The 26,848-nt window shown below is 36.0% G+C and overlaps 2 protein-coding genes across 2 annotated transcripts in view; one reads left to right on the top strand and one right to left on the bottom strand.

Moving 5' to 3' along the window:
- LOC103961074 overlaps positions 1 to 17,462 on the bottom strand; it is a 38,582-nt gene extending 21,120 nt beyond the window's left edge. Inside the window, 32 exon segments of the mRNA XM_048591470.1 lie at positions 260 to 550; positions 723 to 866; positions 1,075 to 1,183; positions 1,327 to 1,520; positions 1,604 to 1,717; positions 2,510 to 2,641; positions 2,731 to 3,078; positions 3,163 to 3,570; positions 3,666 to 3,740; positions 3,816 to 3,980; positions 6,126 to 6,224; positions 6,317 to 6,413; positions 6,791 to 6,900; positions 7,080 to 7,286; positions 7,390 to 7,596; positions 7,681 to 7,801; positions 8,930 to 8,997; positions 9,641 to 9,735; positions 9,805 to 9,913; positions 10,021 to 10,319; positions 10,322 to 10,344; positions 10,457 to 10,543; positions 10,845 to 11,015; positions 11,539 to 11,699; positions 11,791 to 11,979; positions 12,086 to 12,187; positions 12,793 to 12,910; positions 12,998 to 13,092; positions 13,401 to 13,451; positions 13,538 to 13,672; positions 16,037 to 16,140; positions 17,294 to 17,462. Coding sequence (XP_048447427.1) covers positions 260 to 550; positions 723 to 866; positions 1,075 to 1,183; positions 1,327 to 1,520; positions 1,604 to 1,717; positions 2,510 to 2,641; positions 2,731 to 3,078; positions 3,163 to 3,570; positions 3,666 to 3,740; positions 3,816 to 3,980; positions 6,126 to 6,224; positions 6,317 to 6,413; positions 6,791 to 6,900; positions 7,080 to 7,286; positions 7,390 to 7,596; positions 7,681 to 7,801; positions 8,930 to 8,997; positions 9,641 to 9,735; positions 9,805 to 9,913; positions 10,021 to 10,319; positions 10,322 to 10,344; positions 10,457 to 10,543; positions 10,845 to 11,015; positions 11,539 to 11,699; positions 11,791 to 11,979; positions 12,086 to 12,187; positions 12,793 to 12,910; positions 12,998 to 13,092; positions 13,401 to 13,451; positions 13,538 to 13,672; positions 16,037 to 16,140; positions 17,294 to 17,390 — 4,725 coding nt within the window. The 5' untranslated portion in view covers positions 17,391 to 17,462.
- A 2,929-nt stretch (positions 17,463 to 20,391) lies between these two features.
- Positions 20,392 to 21,171, top strand: LOC125480557. The gene is made up of 2 exons (XM_048591513.1): positions 20,392 to 20,719; positions 20,813 to 21,171. The coding sequence occupies exons 1-2, from the start codon at positions 20,392 to 20,394 to the stop codon at positions 21,169 to 21,171; spliced, it is 687 nt and encodes a 228-aa protein (XP_048447470.1).
- Positions 21,172 to 26,848: the final 5,677 nt, after the last annotated feature.

Here is a 26,848-nt window from a genome sequence, read left to right as displayed (position 1 = left end):
CACTTAAAACAATGAATGTCCAATTACTGTACACTGGACCAGAAAATTTTAACAGAAAAGACATCTATATCGATCCAAGTATTCATCTTTCAATAAAGATGGATGTATTGATCAATCAATGATATTAAGGTGACTTGCAGGGGAAAACTCAATCTGTTAAAATGAATATAATATATCCAATTTTCAAGAGATTGAATATCAATGTCAATGTTGTATTAAATTACTGACAGTTGAAAAATCCACCAAATTAAGAAACTACCTGTACAGTGGCTAGAGGTGCATCTCTTGCTACTCCAGTATGCAAGCATAATTCAACCAAACCAATAACAAGAGAGACTTTCATCATAACCCAAGCTCCCTCATTTGCATTTCGAGATTCGAGTACAACAGGCTCTTGAGGAGTGATATCTTCTTCAACATCAACTGATGATATCGTAGACTCGTGGTTCAGTGGAGGTATGACATGTGGAGTTTCAGAAATATTAGACTGCGCACAATCAGTGATAATCTGATATTCCCTGTTTGACAAAGCTGCCTTCAATTTCTCCATCTGAAAAGCACAAATTATAAACCTTTAAAATGTGACTTCTCTTAAATGCATTTTCATGAACACACCCTACCCTATACTTAAACCTGCAATTTTACCAAATAAAGTACAAGGTTGCAAGGAATAGAAAAAAACTTAGATTCACACACTGGTCAATGAATAAGTGATGCATTACCTTGATTACAGCCTCAATACTTGGTACTTGATGCAACAAATCTCGAAGTGACCTTTGAATCACAACAGAAACTCCCTTCACGTCTTGAATTATACTTTCACCTAAATCCGCTTTTGTGCCAACATTTAGATTGATGTCCTCAACCTACATCCCCCCATCGATGAAGATTAATCAACATGTAGAGTGTAAATTAAAATAAACCAACTACAATGCCAAGCTACTAAAAGAGTTTAAAAACCCATTTCAACTGGAACCTCCATCCTTTTCCAGCCACTGCCACTCATAATCAATAAAAAAAAATTGAGGACAGATTTTGTGCGGTAGAAGAAAGACATCAAATGTACTCAATCACCTGAACTGTTAACACTTCCATATGAACAGCATTAATTTCACTTCTACTTCCACCAAACCATTTAAAGGTGTTCCGGACAGTAATATGAACAATGTCAAGCTTCAAGTAGCTGAAATAGAAAAATTCAGATAATTAAAGAACGTACATCAGAAATATCAAATAAAGATATGAACTATATTGGCGCACCTACAGAGCCTAAATTCAATTGTAAAACTAAGATGCACAAGAGTCTAAATTCCAAAGTAAGCATACTCAGGACTGTCTGTTTTCCGAGGCATCAAAATAATAGGCTTCCTAAGAGATACATCCAACTTCAGTGCAGGCGATCCCTCAAAATCACTAGTTGTAAACAATTTCTCAGAATTTGTGACTTGATCCTTTAGCTTGACAACACCTTTCGGATTGTTGGGATTCTTGGGAACCAGACCCATGAAGTAACTAGCCACCTACAAATGATTTTACAGACATGAGAGAAGTGGAAACAAACTAGAGTGCGTAATGAACACAAGAGAAGTTAAATGTATATTACCTCCTGGATAAACCGATTTAAATAAACAATGCGTACTTCTGAAAGCTGCCCAAAAAGGCTATACTCATAACCTTCGTAGTCTTCATCATCAACACTGAATGAAGTAAAAACCAACTGCATCATAACGACAAGTATTTGTAAAAATATCCATGATAGCCAATAAAAACAATTGAAATAGGAGAATAACAAAACGGGAAAAGAAAAGAACATCCAGCAGAATACAAGTATATAACTGTCAAAATAGTGTAGAACCCTATGATCTCTTTATACATTTACTTCATGTTAACTATATTGCTATTCAACCTTTCTCTATCAAAGTAAAAAAAACAAAAAAAACAAAACTAATCTCTCTAAGATACAAATTGCTATGACACTACATGACAGCAGCGTGGAACAAGACATCACAATACTGTTAACAATCTGATCTTTCCACCATCAACATTCCCATTTTGCCATCAACCTTCATAAAATCAGGTATTAAAAATATATATTTCTTCTCCCATCCTCCCCTTGTCATCATTGTATGTCCAATCACTCAATTCCAACAATTTGATTATATTCATTTTCCTCCTCACAATTTACCATCTTATCAACTTTCTGGTATTCACATCGCCCAATTTTTCCCAAGCCAATATATCATTTCCCTCCACAAAATTTCCTTGAAACAAGCTCTTCATATTTTGGTCTTAACTTGCGCTCTCCCTTCAACCAACAATTCCTTCCAATTCAAACTTCATTGAGGAACACTTCTTAAATTTTGAAATGAAAACAACGAATACAAGAAACTGAGAGATAAATCTTATTTGGTCCATTGACCTATTCAATAACCATCCAACGAAGCACACCATTACTAAGAAATAACTCTTAAACTTAGAACCCTCCAGAGGGATAGAGAGAAAGGAATACCTCAACAAATGAACTGCCTCCTGGATTTCTCATGTCACATGCCCAGAAATACATATGGCTGCTAGGAAGACTCTCATCACTTATTCTAAGATTTCCAAGGGCTGCCTTAATACTAAAAGAGGATGGAAAGACCTGAAATACAAGGAAGTTTGGTAGGCACGAATTAGGTAAATTTTATAAAAATGGAAATTCTTTCAAAGATGGGATGAACTTGAAAAAACCTTAATATCGGTAACCAAATTATCTTGAGACAAAACAGCAAACTTGCTTTCATCTTCATTCATTAATATAATTTGAGCGCGGGCCATGTTTAATGTTAAATTAAAAACAACCCTGGACTTCCCCTTTCCCAGCAATCCTTTAATAGATGGCTCATTGATGGTAACTGATCGTGGACCATCAACTGCATCATCTCTGGAGATGTCCTGTTTCACAATAGGTGCTGAAGAACTGTCACTGAAAGATTCACATCTTTCATCCTTGATCTTAATAGCATTAACGAATTCCATGATGGCAAGAATTGTTGGTCGGCGACAGAAAAAAGATAGGGTAGCCAGGGTGACCGAGACCTAAAAAACATCCATTTAAAGAATAATTATTCAAACCACAATGTAAGGGATCAATGTCCAAATTTAGTGCAGAATAACACTCACCTGCATGTCTATGTTATGGTACAGAGGAGAGTTCTGGTCATAGATAACTATTTGAGCTTTCACAAAACTATCCAACGGATCTTTGAGTTCAATGTCCTTTGTTGCTTGAAGACCAGGGAGCAAACCAGCAATACGGGTAAAACGAGGGGATTTCGACAATAAAGTTTCAGAGTCAACCAAATTTTCTGGTGCCTCGTAGAATTCATCTCCATTCGGGATTACAACACTGCCATCAAAACTTTTATTACCGGTGGCACCAGAGGTTAAATTTGTTTCTGCACTGTGGGTAAATGATCTTGCCAGATAGCGAGGCTGAGACATCCTGTGACCAGAAACTAAATCTTCAATCTCCAAAGATTTCAAAACAGTTCCAATGAACATGTCACTTGCTCTAACCGATAGCTCAACCTGTATCCAAAAGTTCAACTCTCTGGAGTTGGAAAAACCGATTGAAAAACAGTAAATAAAAAAAACAATTTGTCTACTTCAATTGGTTTACACACCTGGCCACCTATTGCTCGAAATTCAAATAAACGCCTTTCTTCAGTTAGGAGCACTTTCATAAAATTCTGGTCATGCTAGAGAAAAAGTAGCTCTTAGTTAGATCTGTCCCTTACAAGGAAACTTTTGTCAAGTATATAGTTTAGGCTTACCTGACTACTGTAACTGAAGCAGACCTTCAGTTCATCAAGAACACCAGTAATAAAGGCTCTCTCCATTTTTGATAAATCAACCAGATCCTCATTGGAATTAAGCTCCGTTACTGAATCCTCAGACTCCGACGAAGTTTCAGTTAGACTAGTCACAGGAGCAGAACCCTGCATGTAAGATTACTTTAAGACATTGCTTATGCTTTTCCTTACAGTTGAAAGTGCTGCAATATCAAAGCCAGGAAATTCACAAATTTTCAGAAAGATACTTTTAGTTGTACAGTACACTCCAAAATACTTTGGACAGTATCATACCATCATAAGGGAAATGAATTGTCTGCAAGAGGCTACGTAAAATTTTCTTTGGAAGAAAGAAAGAAAGTGAGGTTCAAAAATTGACAGTCAACTCATCAAAGGGCAACTTGTCTTAACTGTCTTGTTGCTTCTATATAATTCTAAGGGTAACATGCATAGGATTTTCATACCAAATTTTTACCGAGGAAAGATTTTCAATCAGAGATTAAGTAACTGATTTCAATATTAACTGTTTCCTTAGCACTTCTCGGTCAGAGAGCAGAAGGGGATTAACAAATGTTTATTATTCTGATAAATAAATAACCATTATGATAATTTCGTAGTTATCTCCCATAAGTGATTAACAAAGTTTGAAAAGAAAAGCACATAACAAGACTTCAGCAAAAAAAATTCATCTAATTATGGACCATGATAATGACACTCTAGATCCCCAAGTCATCCAATCCTCCTACTCTTCCATGTTACTTCAAAGCACATTGTAACCCCGAAACAGTGCAGTATATTTTTGTTTAAAGGAATTAGAGACTGTAAAATTCTTTTAGAAAAGCAAAACAGATAGAAACTCCAAAAGTACATATTTATCAATCCCAGCTGTAAAAATCAACTAACAGGTTACAGCTGCATCCCAGGTTCCAATACAAATAAATAATAGAGGAGGATAGTTCCTAGAACCAAACTGAAACCCATATAGAGGACCAGGACTGAACTCTCTTGCATGGTTTATCCTCTCCTACTGTTTCTCTTCAGAAATCCTCTAGTTTGTTGCATCCAAAAACCCACATACATCCAGTATCCACTGGTCTTGAAAGAACATTGCTTGCCTCCCTAGCCTCAACAGCGGCCTTAATGTCATTGGGCAATGTAAAAACACATCATCCCCACTTTCCCCCTCCTTGCACAAGACACACCAACTGGGTGAGAAGCATGCATTGGGAAGCATTTCAACCACATCACACATATTAGCCTCCCAACACGTCAGTACTAATGTTGACACATGCACTTTGCATGGGACCTTCACCTTCCGAATTTACCCAAAGTGGTTGAAAGAGAGGATCTTCTAGCCTCTCACCAGCTTCAAAAGTTCAAGGTTCTGGTGTTTTCGAGTTTCTTAGTGTCAGGGTGATGCTGGTTTTTATCCTGTTTTTGTTTGTGTTTTTTGCGGACTTTTTGTCCGCTCTTGTATTTTATTGTGCCCTTGCAATAAAAATTAGTTTCTTCTTGAATAACAAGGTTCAAGGTTCGTAATCCAACCAGACAGATTCTCTAGACTGGACAATTGTCAATTTAATTCACATAAATGGCCTTGTCTTAACACAAAATATGCATGTCCCTAAGACGACTTGCATGTTTTAAAAAAAAAAAAAAAAAGTAAAACGGGTAAACTGCACATATCATTTTTTTATTATAAGTGATATTTACCCTAAGCTAGAGACTAAGGGGAGAAAGGGAGGGTTTGAACCAAAGACACAGTAGGTTGAAGAGGAAGGCCCATCCACGAGGGCAATCCACCACTTGCACACATATATCAATTTTATATACTTAGTAACATTAAGGAATCTGTCAATTTTGTGGGAGTACTCCCTATGAAATACCAAACAAGTTTCATTAACGTAACATTAACACTTACAAGAGAGATTGCCTAGCAGGAAAGTAATGATAAGAAATGCTATATTCAAAGACAGAAACAACCTCAATAATTACATCAGTACCGGTAATCTGTTTACGAGTTATTTGGTTGGTATCAGGAAAGTAGGAACACATATCAAACAAGATAAGTAGGGGAGGACGAAAGCACTGTGACGAAAGTCAAAACACCTATCTATGATTACCTGACCCAGGTCGTTGTGAACGACAATCCGAACAACCTAAAGGACACTGGGCTGTGAGCCCACAAGAGGTGTGATTTTAGCAGCATGGACCTTATATTGGCAGGTTATACGTTTGGATTGTGGTGAATAATAAAATACTAATTTCAATCAGAAACTACACAAGAATTACCGATGAACGATAGACAGCCCCCTGCAACCGGCTCTGCCAAGCTTTCTTTGAATCGTTGGAGTCACATTGCAATATTAGTGCATTTGCATCCTCCACCACCTATATAAAAACATCACATACGTATAATCAACAAAAAAATTTATAGGGGCAATCGGAATAATTTTCTTAAACTATAAAGATGGAGCTACAACTTTGATATTTGCTCGTGCAGCATCACAGACAGCCAAAACAAGATCAGCACCACCAACAGACTCTGGAGGAACCTGATATATGTGTTTTCCACTTAAGCTGCAATAAGCATATAAATCCAAGTATAAATTACAGTAAAAACAAAGTCTCACAAACAAAATTTCACTTAATATAAAGTGTTACATTAAATAAGGCATTGCATACGAATATGATGTATAGTTATGAAATATTGAAAACTATTTCAGAATTTACTAGTATAATCTAAATAGCAGTGAATTTATGTGTCGACAAACAAATAGAGTTATTGGTAAAACAACAGGACAAAGGCCAGCAACAAGTCTAAATAATTTGGAAGACTAAAGTGCATTAAAAAATACATCTAATAAAAGGAAAAAGATTAACAGCATCTATCTAGGTAAATATGTCCATTTTTGTTTTTCTCTAAGATAATATTAAGTAAAAGTTGGCATCAGAACCTGATACACAGTTTGTACGATTTAGAGGTAGGGCTGTCAAGTACATAAAGAAAAGGCCCAACTAAGCATAGGTAGCGCCGCTGCCACACTGCTTCCCTATTTCCAAGACCCTTCACATTAAAATAAATAAATGAGTACATGCTTTTTTAACGAATGGTGTAGATACTCAAACATAGCACTATATAAAGGACATGAAACTCTTTTTGAAAATGTTTGTTTGTTTCAGGGATGAGTGGGAAAAAAGAAGGGATAGATTGATTGATAGAAAGACAGCACGGGAGAGAGAAACCTTCCGCGCAAGTAGAGACAACCACCCCTCGAAGTCAGCCTCATTCCAAGGGCAAAGAAGACCTGAGTCCTCACTATCCTCCTCTTCCTCAAACATCTTAACGATTTGCATCAATCGATGATACCGAGCTGGAGAGAAGTGAAACCGTAATGATGGCAGCCTTACAGCGACTCTTGTTGACGGGTAGGATGGGCTCTCTAATCTTATCTGGATAAAGTGATAAAATAAATATAAAACATCAGAAACAATCTTTTCACATTCACCAGAAAAACATGCTTTAGTTTTAAGCTAAAAAGGTCCCAGCGTATACCTGTTCAAGCTTTACGTTGACCCCACATTTATCAATAAAAGGCAACAAACTAACACCATTTGAGTTGGAAGAACCAGAAGACATCTTTGAAGGAGATTGACTCCAACAGTAATCACCATCAACCAGAAAAGCAGATACGTCGCTTAAAACTAAATTAAACTGCAGATACAAATCTAGCACCTCCTGTGATCCATCTTCATAGCTATCCTGTATGCATTTTTAAACTTGATGTAAATTTTTAGAAGAAACAAACTCGTAATTAGACAACTGAGAATCAATTTTGTTGTTAACCTTGGTAACAATGACCAAATTTCCCAAGTCAAGCATGAGCTTTGTTGGATGCGTGTTGTCGGGACAAAAATCAGTAGGAATTGTAATCTTTGGGGCTGCAATATCCAAGTCCAACAAAAACCTAACAGAAGATAATAAATGATAAAGAGTACAAAACATACATTAATAAACAGAGACATAAAGTAGCTAAAGCAGCAAGAACTTTTATTAAGAAAATAATCAGAAATCACGAATAGATGTGAAGTCCAAAATAATCATCAAATAAGAAACTCAAAAATCCCTGAAACGCATGAGGTTCTCTAAAAGAAAATCCTAAAATACATTAACCAGAAGCCAAATGCAAGTGTACAAATCTAATTCTATTCCATAGTAATCCCACTTACTCCACCTTTGCATAAAAATAAAAGAAGAAACTATGTTCATTTCCAAGCGTACAGTCCAGTCCATGTAGGTCAATAGCACACACTACCAAAGAGGAATTGCTTTTTGTTGTGCTCCGATGCCCAAATCATATTCCACTGTAGCAACCATGAGGGCAACCCCACAGCAATCTAAAATCTATCCCATGTGACACGAAAATGCAAAACAAATATTTGTCTGTGTACATTATATATATAATTATAAATATACACACATGGGTTAGGATTGGGGGACACCCATTTTCTGACACACATGGGTTAGGATCGGGAGGACACCAGTTTTTGACACACATTTTGTAGGACCCACTCCCATACTTTTTTCAAGGATCCGAACCGTCTATATTTTAATTCATTCTTCATAGATAACCCTTGGAAAAAATTAGACAAATTCAAAACCATAAAGACATTCATTTGTAGTGAAGAAAATGGATGATTACGGTTTTGCAAAGAAACACTAAAATGACTATCATTCAATCCAACGGTCATATCATTTCGGATTTTGGTGATTTTTGATAGGAAGTGATCTTTGAAAGAAGACTTAATAGATAGATGATTCAGATCGTTGAAAATACATTATAAAGTGGGCTTCACGAAATAAAATGTGAGTCCCACGATCGTAACCCTATACACATATACATATAAATGTCCACCTAAGAAGGCCCCCTACTATACTGTATATCTATGTAAATAATCAGCACTTCCAAGCCCTTTTACAATGCAGCATTAGCGTGTTATGGGCGATTATCCCTCACTGTAACATGAACAATACAATTTAACAGGAAGGCCTCAAGTTACTCCATAAAGAGAAACAAAGAACCTAAACAAAAAACCTGGAATGGTCCTTCAATGCTCTATTCACTTGTTGCTGAGCTGTGCGCTTGACTCCATTGATTGTCATCTGGTACATAATGAACAAGACAGTTTTAATACCATTAATTCTTGACCACCATGCTTGGGAGAACAGAATAACAAGCAGCCATAGGCCAAATGAAGCCATGGTAAACAATATAATCACCGTTTCACTGAATTCTTGCTAGAACATTCCATCTAAAGCCTGTTCAGAAAAAAAAACATGCAAGTTCTGTACTTTATTTAGCATCCTCACAATATTTTTGACATTTTCTTTATCTTGCATTATGACAAAGCCATCGAGAAGTCAGAAGTGACTTGGCATAAAAAACACCCTAAAGTACTTTGTCCAATGCATGCATGTTTCCCTTCAATATTTAATATTTTTTCTTAATTTCTTCTACGCATTTGCACTAAAAGTCTCCCAGTATTTGCCCCTATGAATTACATGCCAATCTAATAATTTAAATTTAATAGTTTTAGAAGTTCAAACAACAATCTTCAAATAAAAGAAACACACATACACACACAATGACTGAAACATTTTTACATGTTCAACAGCAGAAAGCAAGGATACTAATGATGGGAAAGATACTATTTTATTGCAAAAACAATAAAATGGGAAAGCTAAGATGCCAGTTTAAAGAACCATTTAAGCATATTTCAAAGAATGAACACAAGCTAGATAGAACCTGCACTGCAGCTGCAGTTTCCAATGCTATTGTCTGACTGACAGCTGTACTGCTACGAAAGAATTTGATAATTTGATCGATTGCATCTTTAGATACTGCCAATGAGATAAAATCAGTAAACAATCACAACTTGGAAAAAGAAATAATTTAGGCATAGCAGAAACATACTGTCACATAACAAGGAGAAGCTTTAGCAACCAAGCTCCAGTCCACATTTTTGTTGAAAGGCCTATAACAGAACGTGCCAGCTAAAGAATCATAGGCACTCGCACTCTGCAGGGAAGTAAGTAGATGATATGTTGTTTTACTAATCACGTAGGGAATTAAGCCACAAATGTGGATTGAAAAATGACAAAGAACACATCAGGATAAAGGCCTACCTCTGCAAGGAGACCACTCGGCGTGGATAACTTGTATGATCCTAATTTCATGTCAAAAACTTTTGCCTCTGGATAAAGCTTTATAAAGCAATCCAAGCCTTCACATGATAACTCAGCAAGACACTCCAGGGACTCATCAATAAGCTTAGTAGCATTATGTTTCATGCAAATGCTCAAGGATGTCTGAAGAGCATCTACCTTGTCATTACTTGTAACTGAGAGACTATCATCACCTTCCTTATAGCCAATGATGCTACTTAACTGCTTCCAGTCTTCCTCACTGAAACTAATTGGCTCACTTCACCTATCTTAGACCGACTCCCCCTGGAACAGTAGATAGAATGAAGGCAAAGAAAAACAAATATCAAGCCTCAGTATATGCAAATAAATAGGGTGTCGAACAACCTAGTTTCATATTTGAAGGTAAAATTATTACCATCCCCACCAAGGTTTCTTTGCTTTCTGTTTCCTCGAGTCAAGATCCGACTCTAATGACTGCTCTACAAACTTGTGAGCCAACATCCTGCGTGATTGATACAACAATACTATCAAAATCCATCTGACATAAAACCATTTCAAGTAACAGTACAATGTTATATCTAAGCAAATAAACTTAACGCCACCTATCACAAGAGTAATGTTAAGCATACCGCAATTTATACCACTTGACAAATATATAATCAATATCCAACAAGATCATATCACTAATTGACATGGCACGTACACATCACTCGCCACATCATGTGGGATTATAATATGGTACAAAGACAGTGGCTTGTCTAGCATTATTGCCATCAGTTAATACATTTACAAGAAAAGGATACCTCCACTGGACTATCAGTTCAACATCAAGCCCACGATCTAGCTCCTCGATATCTTGGTTGTCATCAACTACTAACCGATGAGGATCAGATCTAAGAAGTGAAGCATATAGAGAGATATATCTTTTACGCAAGCTTGCATACTTCAGAACATGGTCCCATGACAATCTCCCACTGCCACAAAGATATTACTTTAAGCAAATAAAAAATATATATCCAACTTTTGTTTCAGAGCATATGAATGAAGTTCGCTGTCAGTTTCATTCTGTGAATAAAAATTGCACAAATTAGAATGCATTGAAAAAAAATGGGTAAGTTATTGGCACTCCAAAAACCTCATTGTGCACTCCTCACAAGTGTTTTTATTCTAAGTATAGAAAGTTTGGAAAGCACAATCAGATTTTTTTTTTTTTCTAAATTAGCTGGTTAGATAAGAAGCCCTTTTCTTTACTCTTTCAAATAAGTATTTCAACATTTTGGGATCACATATGTGAACGTATCAAGCAAAGGAGAATTTTAAATATTCTCTTCATAGGAGTTAAAATATATTAAAGAGATATGAAAATACAAAAACAATATGGCCAAGAAATCCATCAGAAACACAAATTACTCACCAACAATTCATAAGGGTGGATAATTAAAAAAATTAAAAATTTAATTTAATTTTAAAAAAAATAAAAATAACAGGAGCTGATACCTTGCCTTCTTCATTTGGTCAGCAACAACTCTATAAGCATACTTCCACCAAGATCTAGGGTCAGATTTTACAGAGACATGTGGACGATAATGAGCATACTTCAATCGCTGATTAAATGCAGCAATATTATCTGCTAACTTTAGCGCATCCCTGTATCCATCCTGCAAACAAATAATACTCAATAGCTTTTAAGCGAATCAAATTACCTCCCAGTATCAAATCTGAAAGGATAGAAGTAAGATGGAAATTAACCTTTGGCAAACAGAGAGTCACATCATCCAAATTAACTGCTGCTTTGTGCAAAGGCTGGCCGCTATCAGCAAATTCATTTGGCGGTAGTTTTGAGTACTTGGCATTTCCAGACACAGGTTCCAGTATGTAAGTGTGCCTTTTGGGTAATCTATTCGCTGGTTTACCATATTGAGTACCAAATCTAAAAACCTGAAATGCCAAAATTAATATATAAATGCGTATGCACGGGTACATGCAGGTACGTCTGATCTATTTAATATATATTAGTGTTAAAAAGCATTCATTGAATATATACCTGGACCCACTCTGATGGAAGCAAATCCTCCCATGGTTTGTTAACATGCCATGGAGCAATATCAGAATCCAAATAAAGTGCAAGCTGATCGAGTTGAACAGACTGCAAACAATGCCAGATCATAACATCAACAAACATGGTAGGGACCAACATATTAATGAAGCCAAGTGATTCACTAGTATAAGAAATGCTTTCTTTTTTTCTTTTTTTTTTTTCTAAAATACAGTTTTAATCAGTCAATGAAAGGATCCCAGGAATATAAGAAATCATATGAAAAAATTGAACGATACGTGAAAATACAGTGACGTTGCATAACATTTTTGGAAGTTTGGATGGAGAGGTATACGAGAATATTAAATGCTGAGCAGGTAATTTGTGGGAGGGTTCGACTTCGACGTCATTACGGGCTACAATAGCTTCGGAGTTGGGACTATTCTGTTTCTGTTATGTTGTTGTTTGTTCTGTTTATGTTCTTTTTATATTGTATTTTCTTTGTTTTATTATTGTCTATAGAATTTTTAGTGAAGAGCTGGACGTCAGTGGAACTGGAAACCCTTTCCTATGTAATGCAATCTCTCATTTTCCATTTGTGAAAGTTTTTTTTTCTTATAAAAGCATATGTACTTATAACATTTTAAACGTGGAAGAGAAACTGAATATTGTGTGGCAACTAGCAATTATAATTTCATGACATGATAAAAAAGAACCTTCTGTGTACGGTCTAAAGCACCCCCGGTGACAAATGTTTCATTTCCTTTGCTATCAACTGTCATAGCGGAAAGGCTTTCCAAGGTTATGCCTGCTGCAAACGGATGGCCCGGGTTGCTATACCATAGAAGACAAAGCATAAGCTCAAGACATAGGATTTAAAAAATAGCACAACATTCAAAGAGGTTTTTTTGTTTCTTTTACCTTTCAATATCCTCATATCTGATGTGAATATTTGAAATTGAGAGTTTCAAATTTCCAATTATTGTGCTGATCAGGGATCCTAACCATGACGTATTCTTCAAAGAAAAACAAATTATATATAGGTAGAATATCATAAAACATAAAGAACATAGGAATTCTAGCAAAAGAAATACATGGAAGATAAAGTTCAATATTGAGCATAATCATAATAAAGCAAATATTGCATTTCAAACCAACGTGTAGGAGCAAGGTCAAATAAGACAAAGGTAAAGTTGGATATGTGCACTGTACAGCGTACATTAGACATACTAGGTAGTAGGGTACACATGCAAACCTAATAATATCAGATTTTCATAATGACAAACTTCACATTTCATGGCACTTGGATTATGCTCAATCCTACCATTTCTGACTTTACTTGCTGTGTCCTCTCTAACAGCTTCATTTCCATTTCCTATTTAGAAGGGAAACAATAAAAAATGGTCACTCAACTATTGGCAAAGAATACTATCATTCCACAAACTGATTACTATGTCTCACCCGAATTCGGTTTTTCTTAGCTTCCTGTACAGCATCCTCACTGGATCCTTCAACTTGAGTTTCAGGTTCAGCTAACAGAAAAATGCGGTCCAAAGAAACTAAAACGGGATCCTGGCCAAGCTTGCTCCATGGAACCTTGGTTCAAGAAAATAAAATAACCTCATTGGAGAAAGGCAGTTAATTACAGATATCATAAGAAGTGAACAATATTCCACACAACAAAATACCGGCAGTAAATTCGAAAATTAAAAAAGCTCATAATAAGGAAGTAAATAGGAGGTGAAATTGCAATCATCCAACAATATGTTCATCCCAAAGTCATAATACAGCATCTACATAAACTTAACAGTCTGGTGTCACCTTTGTAATTATGCACAAATCCCTTCAGCATTTTCAGCAAAGAAAACACAAATTTAAAAAGTTATGAATGACATAGATATATGCCAGCTATCTATAGTAGTATCTATAAATTATTACAGTGGAGGGTTTGCAAAAAAGATAGTTAAAAGTAATACAAATTTTTGCAAGTAAAGCCAATTTAACAGGAAAAAGAAAAAGCAATTCAAGCCTACGATGAATGGAAGAAAAATTGCAGGGAGAAAAATACACACACACACACATATATTTCCACCAAATATATATAGCAAAATTATTGAATTCCACTGACATCACATCTTCCAAACCGAAAGACTTCAAATTGCTAGTCAATGACCTTCCCGCACCCACTAATAATAACTATTACAATTCAAGTCATTCGGCACCCTTACAACTCCAAAGAAACACTCTTCCTGTACCTCATTTAACTAGGAAACCATTATGAGAACAATGTTTTTAATTCCATAATGCATCATGCATCTTGACATCTCTACTTTCATTTCCAAATTGTTCCTTGAAAGGTAATGAATGGCATCAAATTACCTTTTACTCAACAAAAATACATCATGGTGGACCACTGACCCACTTCAGTAAACAAGACAAAACACACAACGTGGAACAGATATACAACTGTTTCTACTTCCAGAATGGCCTCATTCACAACCTATATGGCATCCTGCATCTTTCCATTCTAGAAGAATAGCAGAAAGGGGCTATCCTTGAACTCTTTCAGTCATTGAAGACCATAGCAAGGACCAATACTTAACCATCTGAAAGGGCTTATCCAACCCAAATTAGTCAAAAAAAAAAAAAAAAAAAAAAAAACTAAAATCCCTCATCCCCACAATACTTGGCACTCTTTCCTCCCTGAATTACTGCAAAAGCTTTCACATAAAGAGTAACCCCATTTCAGAATATAAAGAATTGTGTCTTGTGCAGGGTTACACCACTGCTCAACTTTAAGTCCTTACCTTTTTGCATTGGTAATAGACAAGTCAATGGGACACATTCAAGATGATACCCCTTGGTGTATGCTTTTCGCGAATGATATAGTGCTGATAGATGAAACGCAGGAGGGAGTAAATGTGAAGCTTTACCTTTGGCGGGAAGTCTTGGAATCTAAAGGTCTTGGCCTAAGTAGGTCAAAGACAAAGTATATGGAGAGCAAGTTGAGTGGAAATGGGTCCAAATGAGATAGGCGTGCAGATTAAAGATCATTAAGTACCAAAGTGTGACGCTTTCGCTATCTTGGATCTATCTTGCAAAAGAAAGGAGAATTAGATGATCTCAACCACAAAATACAAGCTGGATGGATGAAGTGGAAGAGTGCACTGGGTGTGTTGTGCAAACGTCCTATGCCACTTAAGGGAAAATTTTATAGGACGGCAATAAGGCCAGCATTAATGGCATGGAATGTTGGGCCAGTCAAAAATCATCTCGTGCAAAAAATGAGTAGCGGAGATGAGAATGCTTCGTTGGATGTGTGGGCACATGAGAAAGAATAGGGATTAAGAACAAGGTATCCAAGGTAAAGTAAGAGTGCCGCAAATGAAGATAAGTTGAGAGAATTGGTTAAGGTGGTTTGGACACATGAACCGAAGACCTACAAATGCTCTGGTTAGAAGATGCAACTATGAGACGAAGGCTTAGGGCAAAAGGGATAGAGGAAGACCTAGGAAGACTGGGAAAGAGACTTTAAGAAAAGATATGGAGTACTTGGAGCTAACGGAAGACATGGCGAAAAACCTAAGCGCATTGGCGTTCTAAGATTCATATAGCCGACCCCACTTAATGGGATAAGGCTTGGTTGTTGTTGTTGTTGTATGCCTTGTGTAACCACCGAAGTTAATATAAACAGGATCATTTTTATTATGTGACCAAGGCAATGATAAAGTTTCCACATATCAGTAATTTTATCTTGTAAAGCCAGTAAATGATAAATACATGAGTTCAATTTTATTATGAGATAGATCCAAGGCAAATTATATGAGACTTCCAAACATAATACAGACCATTATTAGAATGAAGTTAAATTTCTCACATATTGTCCAATACAGAGCTGATCAACATTCAAATAAACAAAAAAAATCAACAAAATCATAAATATTGATGCTAGTCTCGCACCTTAAGTTTCACTGATCCAAGAAATCCTGCCTTAACCTTCACTGGTAATTTTAGTGCATTGAGTGCCTCAGGCTTCAGCTGCATATTTTTTAGCTCCACATCACCTATTTCACATTTGGCAAGAAATACGTAATAAGGTTCTCAAGCTCTATCGTAATAAGTGTGTTTTTTTTTTCTCTTTTTGAAATGAAAAGATGAAAGTGCAATACATAAGAGAAAATGTACAGTAGCTTAATAGAAGAGAACATTAATTTAACACACTACACCTAGCTTAAAAAACCAAAATTAGTCATAACAATATAGCTTTCAAAGCTAGATTATATCGGATTACAGCTCTCCAAGATAGAAGCCATTCTCAAAGCAAACTACAGCTAAATAGAACAGACGACAAGAACAAGACTCAAAGACAGTACAGCTTTCCACGCAGACGGTGTAACAAGAAAACCATGTTCTCTGAACAGTGGAACTATTGATGCGCATTACGCATGCCCAAGACTAGACTCTCCGTCTAGTAGATATTTAATTTTCTTATCATTAGTACTGCTATTTCTGCCAAAAAAGAAAAAATTGAAATGTGCCTTTATATGTTGTTGTCATGACTCTATATAGGTTGAAAGCTGTTGCCATGACTGAGATTTCTTTGAAATGGGTTGCATGCGTGTCCGCAGTAACATTTCACCGATGACTTATCCTGCCCCGCCCTGTATCCGAATTCTACATCTCTCAGGTCCCTTTCATTTTCACTACAATGGTAACCAAACTGAAAACCATGTAGCCATTTAAATTTAGTAAAATGAATAGACGGACATAGTGCTTCTGACAAACACAGAAATGATCATCATTGTACCCCAAACGGCTAAACCATTTTCTTCAACGACGAAATGGACGAAGTTGGCACAATGTCACTGAAACTTGCAAACCCATTTCTCTTTTTTCCCTATTGGCAATGGCAAGTTGGCAACCGACCCCAAGTAGCTAGTAGAGTGTCACTGTACTACAAACCCCTCCCTCCAAACCTTCCATTGGCAACCAACCTCCCCTAAAACCCTAGCATTAATCGACACCACTCAAAACGCATCACTCCAAACAATTCCCAATTCAATCCACAGAAAACTCAAAAATTCAGTAAATAAAAACAATCAAAGCACAAAAGTAAAACCCCTTGCAATTTGCAAAGGAAATTGAACAATCAGGAAAACAAAGTAGAAGAGGAAGTAGGAGCAAAAGGAAGCATGTCCAAGGAAGGAACGAACGAACCTCGCCAGACACTGATCTTGAGGGCCTCCTTGTTGAGCCCCCTCACGTAGTCCCCCAAGTACCTCTGCAGGAGGTTCGCCACCTGATCCTCCAACATCTTCTCTTCGCCGGCCCGATCTTCCTCCCAAATTGTTATCTCCTTTCGACCGACTGAAATCGGAAGAAATCGCAAAGTGTTGGCTTCCAGACGACGCTACGTACTTATACCACTGGAAAATGCGGCCCGGATCATCGATTCTCTGTTGCGCGGAACAGATTGTTATTGTGGTCTGACCAGTGCAATGTAGCCGTGTGTGCGGAAGGGTTCTGCGATCTTACGTGGCGGGAAAGCATACGATTCTGAGGGTGGACTGTTGGTTGAGTGTGGGTCTTTGGCGGTGTACGCTTTATCAAAGCGATGTCGATTGGCGCCTCTCTATGGTCTACGTGGCGGGCTCGACGTGATTAAAGGCGCAAACATCATCTTCGCATCTTTCACCTAATTCATCAAATCAAGAGATTTAGATCTTTAAAATTTGATTCAATCGTTACAAATTTACAAAATTTATATAATATTAACCGTTTAATTAAATTTCAAGAATCGAACCCCTTAATTTGATAAATTAGGTGAAAGAGATCCAGAAACATCATTTTCGTTCCCTGTATTGGTCTTGGAGCGTTTAAAATATCTGAAAATCTATATGCAAAATTTTTGGAAGCCCAACCGACAAATAAGTAAAAGCATATGTGCAGCTAGGGAGGTCATTGCAAAAGGTTATTCTTTCTTTCTTTCTTTTTTAATTTTTTTTTATCAAACGATAAATTTGTTAGATTAAATGTTATATTAGAATATGGGAAGATCGTTGGGAAATGTCGAGGATATATTAAATATTGATAATAATATCGGCTTCTTTAGATGGAAATAATGAAAATTTAAAATGAAACTTTAGAGATTGTCAAACATTGGTTTGAACGAAATATAAGTGTTTCTCTGATATTTAACAGATATGTCAGAATTATCGACAATATCTGTCATTTTAACCTAAACTTAAAGTTTCTCTGACAGGATGTGAAGTTTAGATTTCACCCCTCATTTCCATATCTTTCTATGATTTTTTTGGATATTTTTATGAAAATGTCGATCGTAATGAAAAAAAATTTAAACACAAGTTTGGACTCAATGTATGAGATAATTGTCTTTTTCTTTTTTTATTCTAAAATAAACTATATGATCTACACTAAGACCATCTCCAACCCTTAAGCTAAAACCTAAAATTTTTAGCCCAAAAAATTTAGGGCATGTTTGGTACTACTTGAATCCAACTTTTTTAACTTAAAAACAATTTTCAAGTTTTAGGCTTAAAAACTTGTTTGGTAGGCCTATTTTCAAAAACTGAACTCAAAAATATAGTTTATTCTCTAAAAAAACAAAAAGTGAATTTTTAGAGTTTTTAAACTTACACTCACTCCTTTCTTTTCTCTCCCTCCTCCCGCTCTCACTCCAAATCTATCTCTCTCTTTTCTTCTTTCTATCTCCCTCTTCTCTTTTTTTTTTTTTTTTTTTTACCTTTTTCGTCTCTCCTCTAATCCATTATCTTCATTCTCTCGATTATGTCTCTCACTCATCTTCCTCTCTATCTCCTATGATCTTCTATTTTCTTTCTCTTTCCTCCAATCATGTCTTACTTTCTTTCCTCCTCTCTCCTCTTTCTCCCTCGACCCTCTCTTTTGGGATCTCTTTGTCCAGTTTAAATTGTAAGATTTAAAATCTTTAAATCGCATACCAAACAAGTTTTTGAGTTTTCAAGAAATGTTCTTAAGAAATGTTTTGAGAAATGATAAAAAATTTCAAATAGGATACCAAACAATCCCTTTGGTTTTAACCCAAAAACAACTTTTTTGCTCCAACCTTTGTGGGTTAAAATTTTAGCCCAAATCATTAAAGAATCAATTTAGGCTAATTTTTTTTTTCTTAAAGTAACTTTAAAAAAAAAAATTATGTAGATTATCCTAATTTAATTTTATGAACATTTTAACCTAAAACTATTTAGATTCCAACAAATATTGAAAAATCACTAACCAACACCATGAAACCAGTGAAACACTATAAAAGAATATGAAACACATAAAAAAAAAATTAATTACTTTAACCGTTGGATTTAAATTTGGACCATTAGATATTTTTTTTTACCATTGGATTTCATCAAATTAGATCATAACCGTTGGATTCAATTAATTTATAAATGTAAAACTAAAAAAAATATATACATATATGGTGGACCAACCTCACTAACTTAAGGGGAATCATGGGCTAAATTTGGCCCAGACATGAGTTTTGACCTTTAACTCATATTTGCCCCAAGGGTTGGAGCAAATTGGGGTAAGTTTAGAACCTAAATTTGAGTTTTACTCCAAGGGTTGGAGTAGGTCTAAGGGGTGAGAAAGTGGGCGAAAACCATCTCCAACCGTTGGGGATAAAGCTTAAAAATTTAAAACAGAAAATTTTAAGACATAGCCCATAAACTGTTTTTCTCCTCCAACCCTTAGACCAACTCCAATGGTTGGACTAAAAGCCAAACTTTTTACCCCGAAAAATTTAGCTTTTAGCCAGAAACAGCTTTTCAACTCCAACCATTTTGGACTAAAATTTTAGCCCGGAATCATTAAAGAATGAACTTAGGCAAATTTTTTTTCTTAAATTAAATTTAAAAAAATAAATAAATATGTAGATTATCGTAAATTAATTTTATGAACATTTTAATCTAAAAATATTTAAATTCCAATAAATATTGAAAAATCACTAAATTTTCTACAAAGCAAGCCTTTAACTTTCCACCAATCTTTCAACCTTGGGCTATCTTTTAATTCACTAACCATTCAACACCAAATTTTCAATTCATCAACCATTCAACACCAAACTTTCAACTTTCCCCAACCGTTCAACTTTCATCAATCATCCTCTATATAAACATATGTCCAATATTAGTTGATCACACAACCTTTCAACCTTCAATCATCCTCTATATTCACCAATCTTTCAGCTTTCAAAGAGTTTTTGTTTCCTAAAAATCATCAATATCTTATCAATGGGTGATAGAAAAAGGCGTAGCATAGCAATGATGGCACAAAGCCAAGCAAGGATTGAGATTGAGGATGAAGAATTGTTCAACGCCGAAGCTGAACTTGTAAACTCATTTATGCAATCTGTGCACCATGACGAATCTAGCCATCATGGTTCTGTCACGGGGCGTTCATATATGCAGCGTGATAGAGAAAAGTGTCATGACCGAATGATGAAAGATAATTTCATCGAGTGTCCAAGATTTCCTGCTCATGATTTTCGGAGGCAATTTCGGATGAGGAAAGAGCTTTTTGAAAGCATCTTGAACGCAGTTGTCAATGATAACTACTACTTTGCAAGGAGTCTAGATGCCGCAGGCCGACAAGGTCTATCACCTCATTAGAAGCTCACATCTACTTTTCGCATACTAGTTAATGGGTGCTCTACAAACTCAACTGACGAGTATTGCCGACTTGCAGAAAGTACTGCTATTGAGAACCTGAAACGCTTCTGTAAGGCAATTGAAAGCATATATGGAACCACATACCTCCGTAAGCCAAATCGTGAAGACTTGAAGAAGCTTCTACGCAAGGTAGACAAAAGAGGCTTCCCTGGAATGATAGGAAGTCTCGATTGTATGCATTGGGAGTGGAAGAATTGTCCTACTGGTTGGGCTGGCCAATTCAAGGGTCGTCATAACAAACCAACCACCGTGCTCGAGGTTGTGGCGTCTTTTGACACATGGATTTGGCATGCTTTCTTCGGCGCTACTGGATCAAACAACGATATCAAAGTTCTTTGGTTTTCTCCTCTGTTCGATAATGTTGTCAATGGATAGACACCAGAATTTCGGTACAAGGTAAATGGTAATATGTATGAGTTAGGTTACTACCTAATTGATGGTATTTATCCTAGTTGGTCTACCTTTTTCAAAAGTTGTTCTCATCCTGATAGTGCAAACAAGAAATTATTTTCGCAGAGGTAAGAGTCTTACAGGAAGGATGTCGAGATAGCATTCGTAATCCTACAAGCTCGATAAGTCATTGTTAGAGGGGCTACGCGATTTTGGTAGACCGAAAACCTCCATTCAATCATGATGATGTGCATAATTTTGCACAACATGATTATGGAAGATGAGTACATCGAAATGGAAGAAGATTCAAACGAAGAAGTGGATGATGACCAACCAACACATGCGAGAGCTATTGCAAGAGATGTTGAATATCTAGCTCCAACCACATATGAGACCCAACAGGGATAGGGTCACCTTAACTGAGTATATGAGACGTTTAAATAGAATTCAAGTTCCCCAATGTCATGACACACTCCGCAAGGATTTGGTTGAACATGTATGGCGCCGAGAAGGTGAACGTTGATGATGTTGGTTAAGCATTTATGTAATAATTTTAAGCGTACTATGTTGTTATTTTCTAGTAATAAATTTAAGTGTCTTCTTGTGCAAAGTATTTTGTCTAGTACGTTGGATAAATTATTGAATAGAGGTTGAATTATTGAAGGCATCTATTCTACATCAAAGTGTGGAATAATAAGTACAATAATTAATAGAAATAATAATTAATAAGATATAAATTTAACAAAGTACATAAACCTCATAAACTTAATACAACCGATAATTCATAAACCACATAATTATTAAACTACATAAACTTAATACAACCAACAATTAATAAACTTAATTAATAAAGCACATAATTCATACACTACATAAACTTAATAATCATATCCACCATCTTCACTTGGTGATGGGCTTCGTACAAGACTTGTGAGATAGGGTTCAGAGGATTCATCATCTTGAAACATACTCCTTGAGGCAGACTTTCGCATAATTTCCTTTTGCTTTACTGATAAGCTCATATCTATATATATTTTACATCAAATTCACTTGTCTTTTCTTAGTTAGTTCCTTATATTTTTGAGCTATTTACTTTGTTTTTGTGTTTTGTAGGATTTGTCAAGTAAAGAAAAGAAAAATAGCACAAGTGAAATTTTAAGTAACAAATCCGTCAAAACTGCCTATGCACGTCAGCTGACTTTGGAAGCAAGTTGCGGACAGCTCAGAATGAATTAGAGAATGAGCCTTATATGCTTGGAAAGCTACGGATGTCTATTTTCCGGATCATTTCGCGGATTGTTAATATCATTTTCTAGAAAAAGTTATGGCCGTTTTAATACTAAAAGGTTCCCAAGAGGATAAGCAGTTTATAACTGACAAGAAAGCATTGAAAGCAATAAATCCAATAAATTTAGCAGCCAAAACTGATGCAATCAAGAACAAACCAGCTGACACCTATTCAAATATCAAAGGAAATGGAATTAAAGATGAGGATTAAGAGGGAGTTATTGGCATAAAGGCTACCCAAGGAGTTACAATTGTTTTACCATTTCCTCTCACTTATTGTCATCACTAAATGGCTATTAGTGGGTGAGTTAAGAAGAAGAAAATGATGCAGCAATAATTGATTTAAAAGCAGCGTTGGGGAAGGAAGGAAAGGGGGGGAAAGCCTTAGTCAATTTCTTTCAGTTCTATTTTCTCAAACTCATGTCTATCTTTTGTTTTAACTTAAGGATTGTGTAACCAAATTTTTAGTAGTTAAGGGCTGTTTGAAGCCCCGAATATAATTGCAAGTTTGTTATGACATTTCGTTTGAATTACTTTTATGAATGGATGAAAATTGGTTCACTACTTGTCTCATTGATGAATTCTTTATGTGTTCTCTACGGATGCATACTTAGTAAGCATATCTAGGATTCTAATGCTATGAATATGTGTGTGCCTGCCCTTGTCGAATAACGACCTACATATATTCTAGAGTAGTACTTGTTAATTGCGTTTAACATGTGAACCAATTTCTTGGATAAGTAAGATAACGCTAGTACTTACGATGCCTTGTGATGACTCAAACTCTTTTTGTTCTTAATGATTTCTACTTGTTAAATCTATGAACACGCCATTCTAGATTGCATGCTAGGGACTAAGTTAAGTTGAAAACGACATTCTCTTAACATACCACATAAGAAAGAGTAATAGGTTGAGTTCTAACATTGAGCCAACTTGAGCATCTTCATCCGGAAATAGAAAGAATTTGAATGAAACATAACATGTTTGCATGATTATTTGGTGGTGGATAGCAATTCCCCTAACCCATTTTTCTTAATTTGTGAACTACTTAAAATTTGTTTCTGTTCTGTTTTTGTTCGATTTAATTTAAATAGCAAATCAACTCTAAAAATCCCAAAATTTTGTATGAGTGTAGCTCTGTGTGTCTAGTATCTGTATATAAAATTTCGTAGACTTTAGATAAGTGTAAGTTGGTCTAATAATTAGTGTTCGGTGGCTGGTTAGTAGGGACAACAACCCAGTTTTTGTGACATTTTAAGTAGTTAGATAAAACAATCTTCTGCGGGAAAGACCCTTATTTTCATATGCTACAATTGACAAATCTTATTGTTAATAAGGAAAATCAATAGGACATTTGTGTGCTACTTTGTGGTGTGCTTTTAATCCTATCATTTAACACATAAGAATTTCTTCCTCTCTGGAGTGTATTTGCTGAGGTTCTCCATCATGAAATTAATTTCAAACCTATCTTGCTCCCTATCCGAGATTTCCTTCATTTGCAAATGCATTCGGGCTGATTCTTCTTGGCGAACGCTATGGGTTTCGTTCAATTTTGCAATTCCGGTAGCAAAGTGTCCCGAATCTTGGGACTTACCTTTTCTCTATGCTTCCTTTTGTTAGTCCCTTCCCGAAGGCCTTGCAAAAGGAGATGGTATCATTTCATCAACACCTTCATCGACACGTTCATCTCCGACATTTGTGTGTGCGGCTTCACGTTGAAATAATCTTCCACATTATTGGTCTGCATCAGTTCCCCACCTCGGACAATACTTGAGGACGTTCCAAGCATGTTGCAACTTAAAAACTTGATTTTTTTGTGTTACTCTTGTCTTGTAAATTTCCATTGCTTTGTCACCCTATGCAAAAAATACATAAAAATAATTAGTTGCAAAATAATATTATGTACATGACAAATGAAATATCAAGAACAAAACTCACGATTTCTGTGGCACTCCTTCCACTAGCCATGTCAACCACGGCTTTCTCCAAGTTTCTCTTCCATAAAGTGCATGTTTTGTTAATAGTCTTCCACCGATCATAAACACCACTACCATCTCGCCCGCCGCCATTGCAATTTTCTTGACACTTTGCAATGATTTTATTCCACAAAACCTTCTTATTTTGATTTGTACTAACTGCACCATCTTTGCTAACACAAACTCATGCCAAGCATAACGCAACATCTTCCTCACAGGTCCAATTACGACCTCTAATATGCTCTCTTGCCATGTTGAACAATTTGGAAATGGAAAGAAAAGGAAGAAAGATAAATTGGAAGAATTGTAGGAGCAAATTGAGTTTTGTGTGAATGTTTGAACAAATACATAGGTATTTATAGACTTTTTGGGTGAATTTTGAGTTAAATAATTTTTTTGTTTATTATTTTAGTCGTTGGATTTAAATTTGGGCCGTTCGATCTTTTTTTTTTTTACCGTTAGATTTGATTATATTCGATCTCAGCCGTTGGATTCAATAATATATAAATAAAAAAAAATATTTTGAATCTAGGCCCTTGGATTAACCAACGGCCTGATGATTACAGCCGTTCGATTAAAAGAGCCGTTAGAGCTTTGGGGAATGTGGCCGACAGGCCCATGTGGGTGGGTCCCGACCGGTCAGAAAGAGCGTACGCTTGGCGCATTTGGCGAGTCCATTGGCTGGGTTTGGAGCCCAAACGCTGAAAACCACTCTCTTTAGTGGGGCCCACTCCGATTTTGGGCTAAATTTTGGGCGGTTTCTAGCCTTACTTTCCCTTTTAGAATCTAGCCCACATTTTCCCCTTGGGTTGGAGTGAGTGTTGGGGGGGGGGGGGGGGAGGGGGATTTTAGCATTTAGCCCACCATTGGAGGTGGTCTTATGACTTAAAATTTTAGCCCGAAATTATTATATAATGATTTTAGCTTTTTTTTTTATTTTTTGGTAACTTTTTTGAAAATAAAATTGATGTAGATTATCTTAATTTATGTAGAACATCCCTTTCAATTTTACACCCAGCAATAAAACACCTTATTTTTCCTCTAAAATGGCATAATTTTACATATCCACATGTCAAGTGAGAATTCGGTTTGGTGGGTTTGGATAATAACTCTTAGATGAGGTGCAATAAGCACCTTTTCGACCTCACCAGCACCTTGAACGTTTACGCCTCCTATCTCCGAGAAAACCTCGACACCCTCATCGAGGCCCAAATCCGAGTCCAAGCTTAGCTCTCGAGACTCCACTCTTGGACCACCGTTGTGGTAGCGTTCGATGAACCGAAATGTAATTTTGACCCAACCCTCTGCCGCTTATCTTCCCCTCTTTTGTCTTCCTTACCTCTCTCGAAGAAAATCGGGCGATTCCACGTGTTTGACTTCACGATAACGTCAACATGATGTCAGATCCACTTAGGTGTATACTCGAGCATTGGTTGCCTAATTGAATAACAATAAAAAACCGTGCGTTGACCAAAAATGTCAAAATCGGAACAAAAATCGAACTGAACTATCTCAAACCGGTTTTGGTTTAGAAATACTAAGAACCGGACCGAATCACTTTTAATATAAATTATTCTTTTATTATTATTTTTATATAAATAAGATATTTTTCCAAGGTCATATGCATAAGCCCAATAGTTTTACTCACTTATCTCCCCCTCATTTATTGTTTATCACTTCTCTCCCTCTATTTTATTTTTCTCATTCTTTTCGAGTATATTATGCATTATGTACACTTTAGTTTTAGTTAGGATGTACACTTTGGTCTTCATCCGAGCCTTTCTATTTTATTTATTTATATTTATATGTACACTTTCTATCTTCCAGTCACAAATCTTGTAGATCTAGTAGTGGGAACTCAAATTTGCTTGAATTGTGGTTGAAGTATGTGTTTGGTATTGGAAGTAGAAATTTCAAGAAAAAAAAAAATATATATATATATATATATATATATATATATAATTTTGGTTAGATCAGTTAGACTAGCATGAACCGAACCGTACAATTTAGTAGCAATTTTAAGCGAAACCGCACTGAACCAAACTGTTAATATTTTTCAGTTTTGATTTCGATCTGAAGGTGAAATTGGACCGAACCAGACAGTGCCCACCCCTTGTTAGGTATAGGGTGGACCTCCTCTAAAGTGTCCATACATTAAAAAGCATTACACGTCACCTCGCCCTCTCACATGTTAATCGATATGGATGTTTTCAATAAAATTCAATAGGAATTAATTTGGCTCCTCAATAAATGAGGAGTTTCATCTCAATTTGCTGCATGATCATTTTACGAAACTTCATATTTATGATCAGAACCGAGCCCTATAAACAAGGGAGAAGAAGACATGGTGAGGGTAAGTTCCATGCAATTAAATAATTAATCTATTAATTAATCAAAAT

Source organism: the organism of the source record quoted next, unplaced genomic scaffold (genome assembly GCF_019419815.1).
Source record: "Pyrus x bretschneideri cultivar Hongxiangsu unplaced genomic scaffold, Pyrus_bretschneideri_v1 Contig34, whole genome shotgun sequence".
NCBI classification, from domain to species: domain Eukaryota; kingdom Viridiplantae; phylum Streptophyta; class Magnoliopsida; order Rosales; family Rosaceae; genus Pyrus; species Pyrus x bretschneideri.
This window is presented reverse-complemented; position numbering and strand designations above follow the sequence as displayed.

What these genes read in the sequence shown, in the direction of transcription:
- LOC125480557 (XM_048591513.1), top strand. Translation starts at nt 20,392, where the DNA reads ATGGCACAAAGCCAAGCAAGGATTGAGATTGAGGATGAAGAATTGTTC. An exon ending in AGATGCCGCAGGCCGACAAG is followed by an intron (nt 20,720 to 20,812) that starts GTCTATCACCTC and finishes GCCGACTTGCAG; the next exon opens with AAAGTACTGCTATTGAGAAC.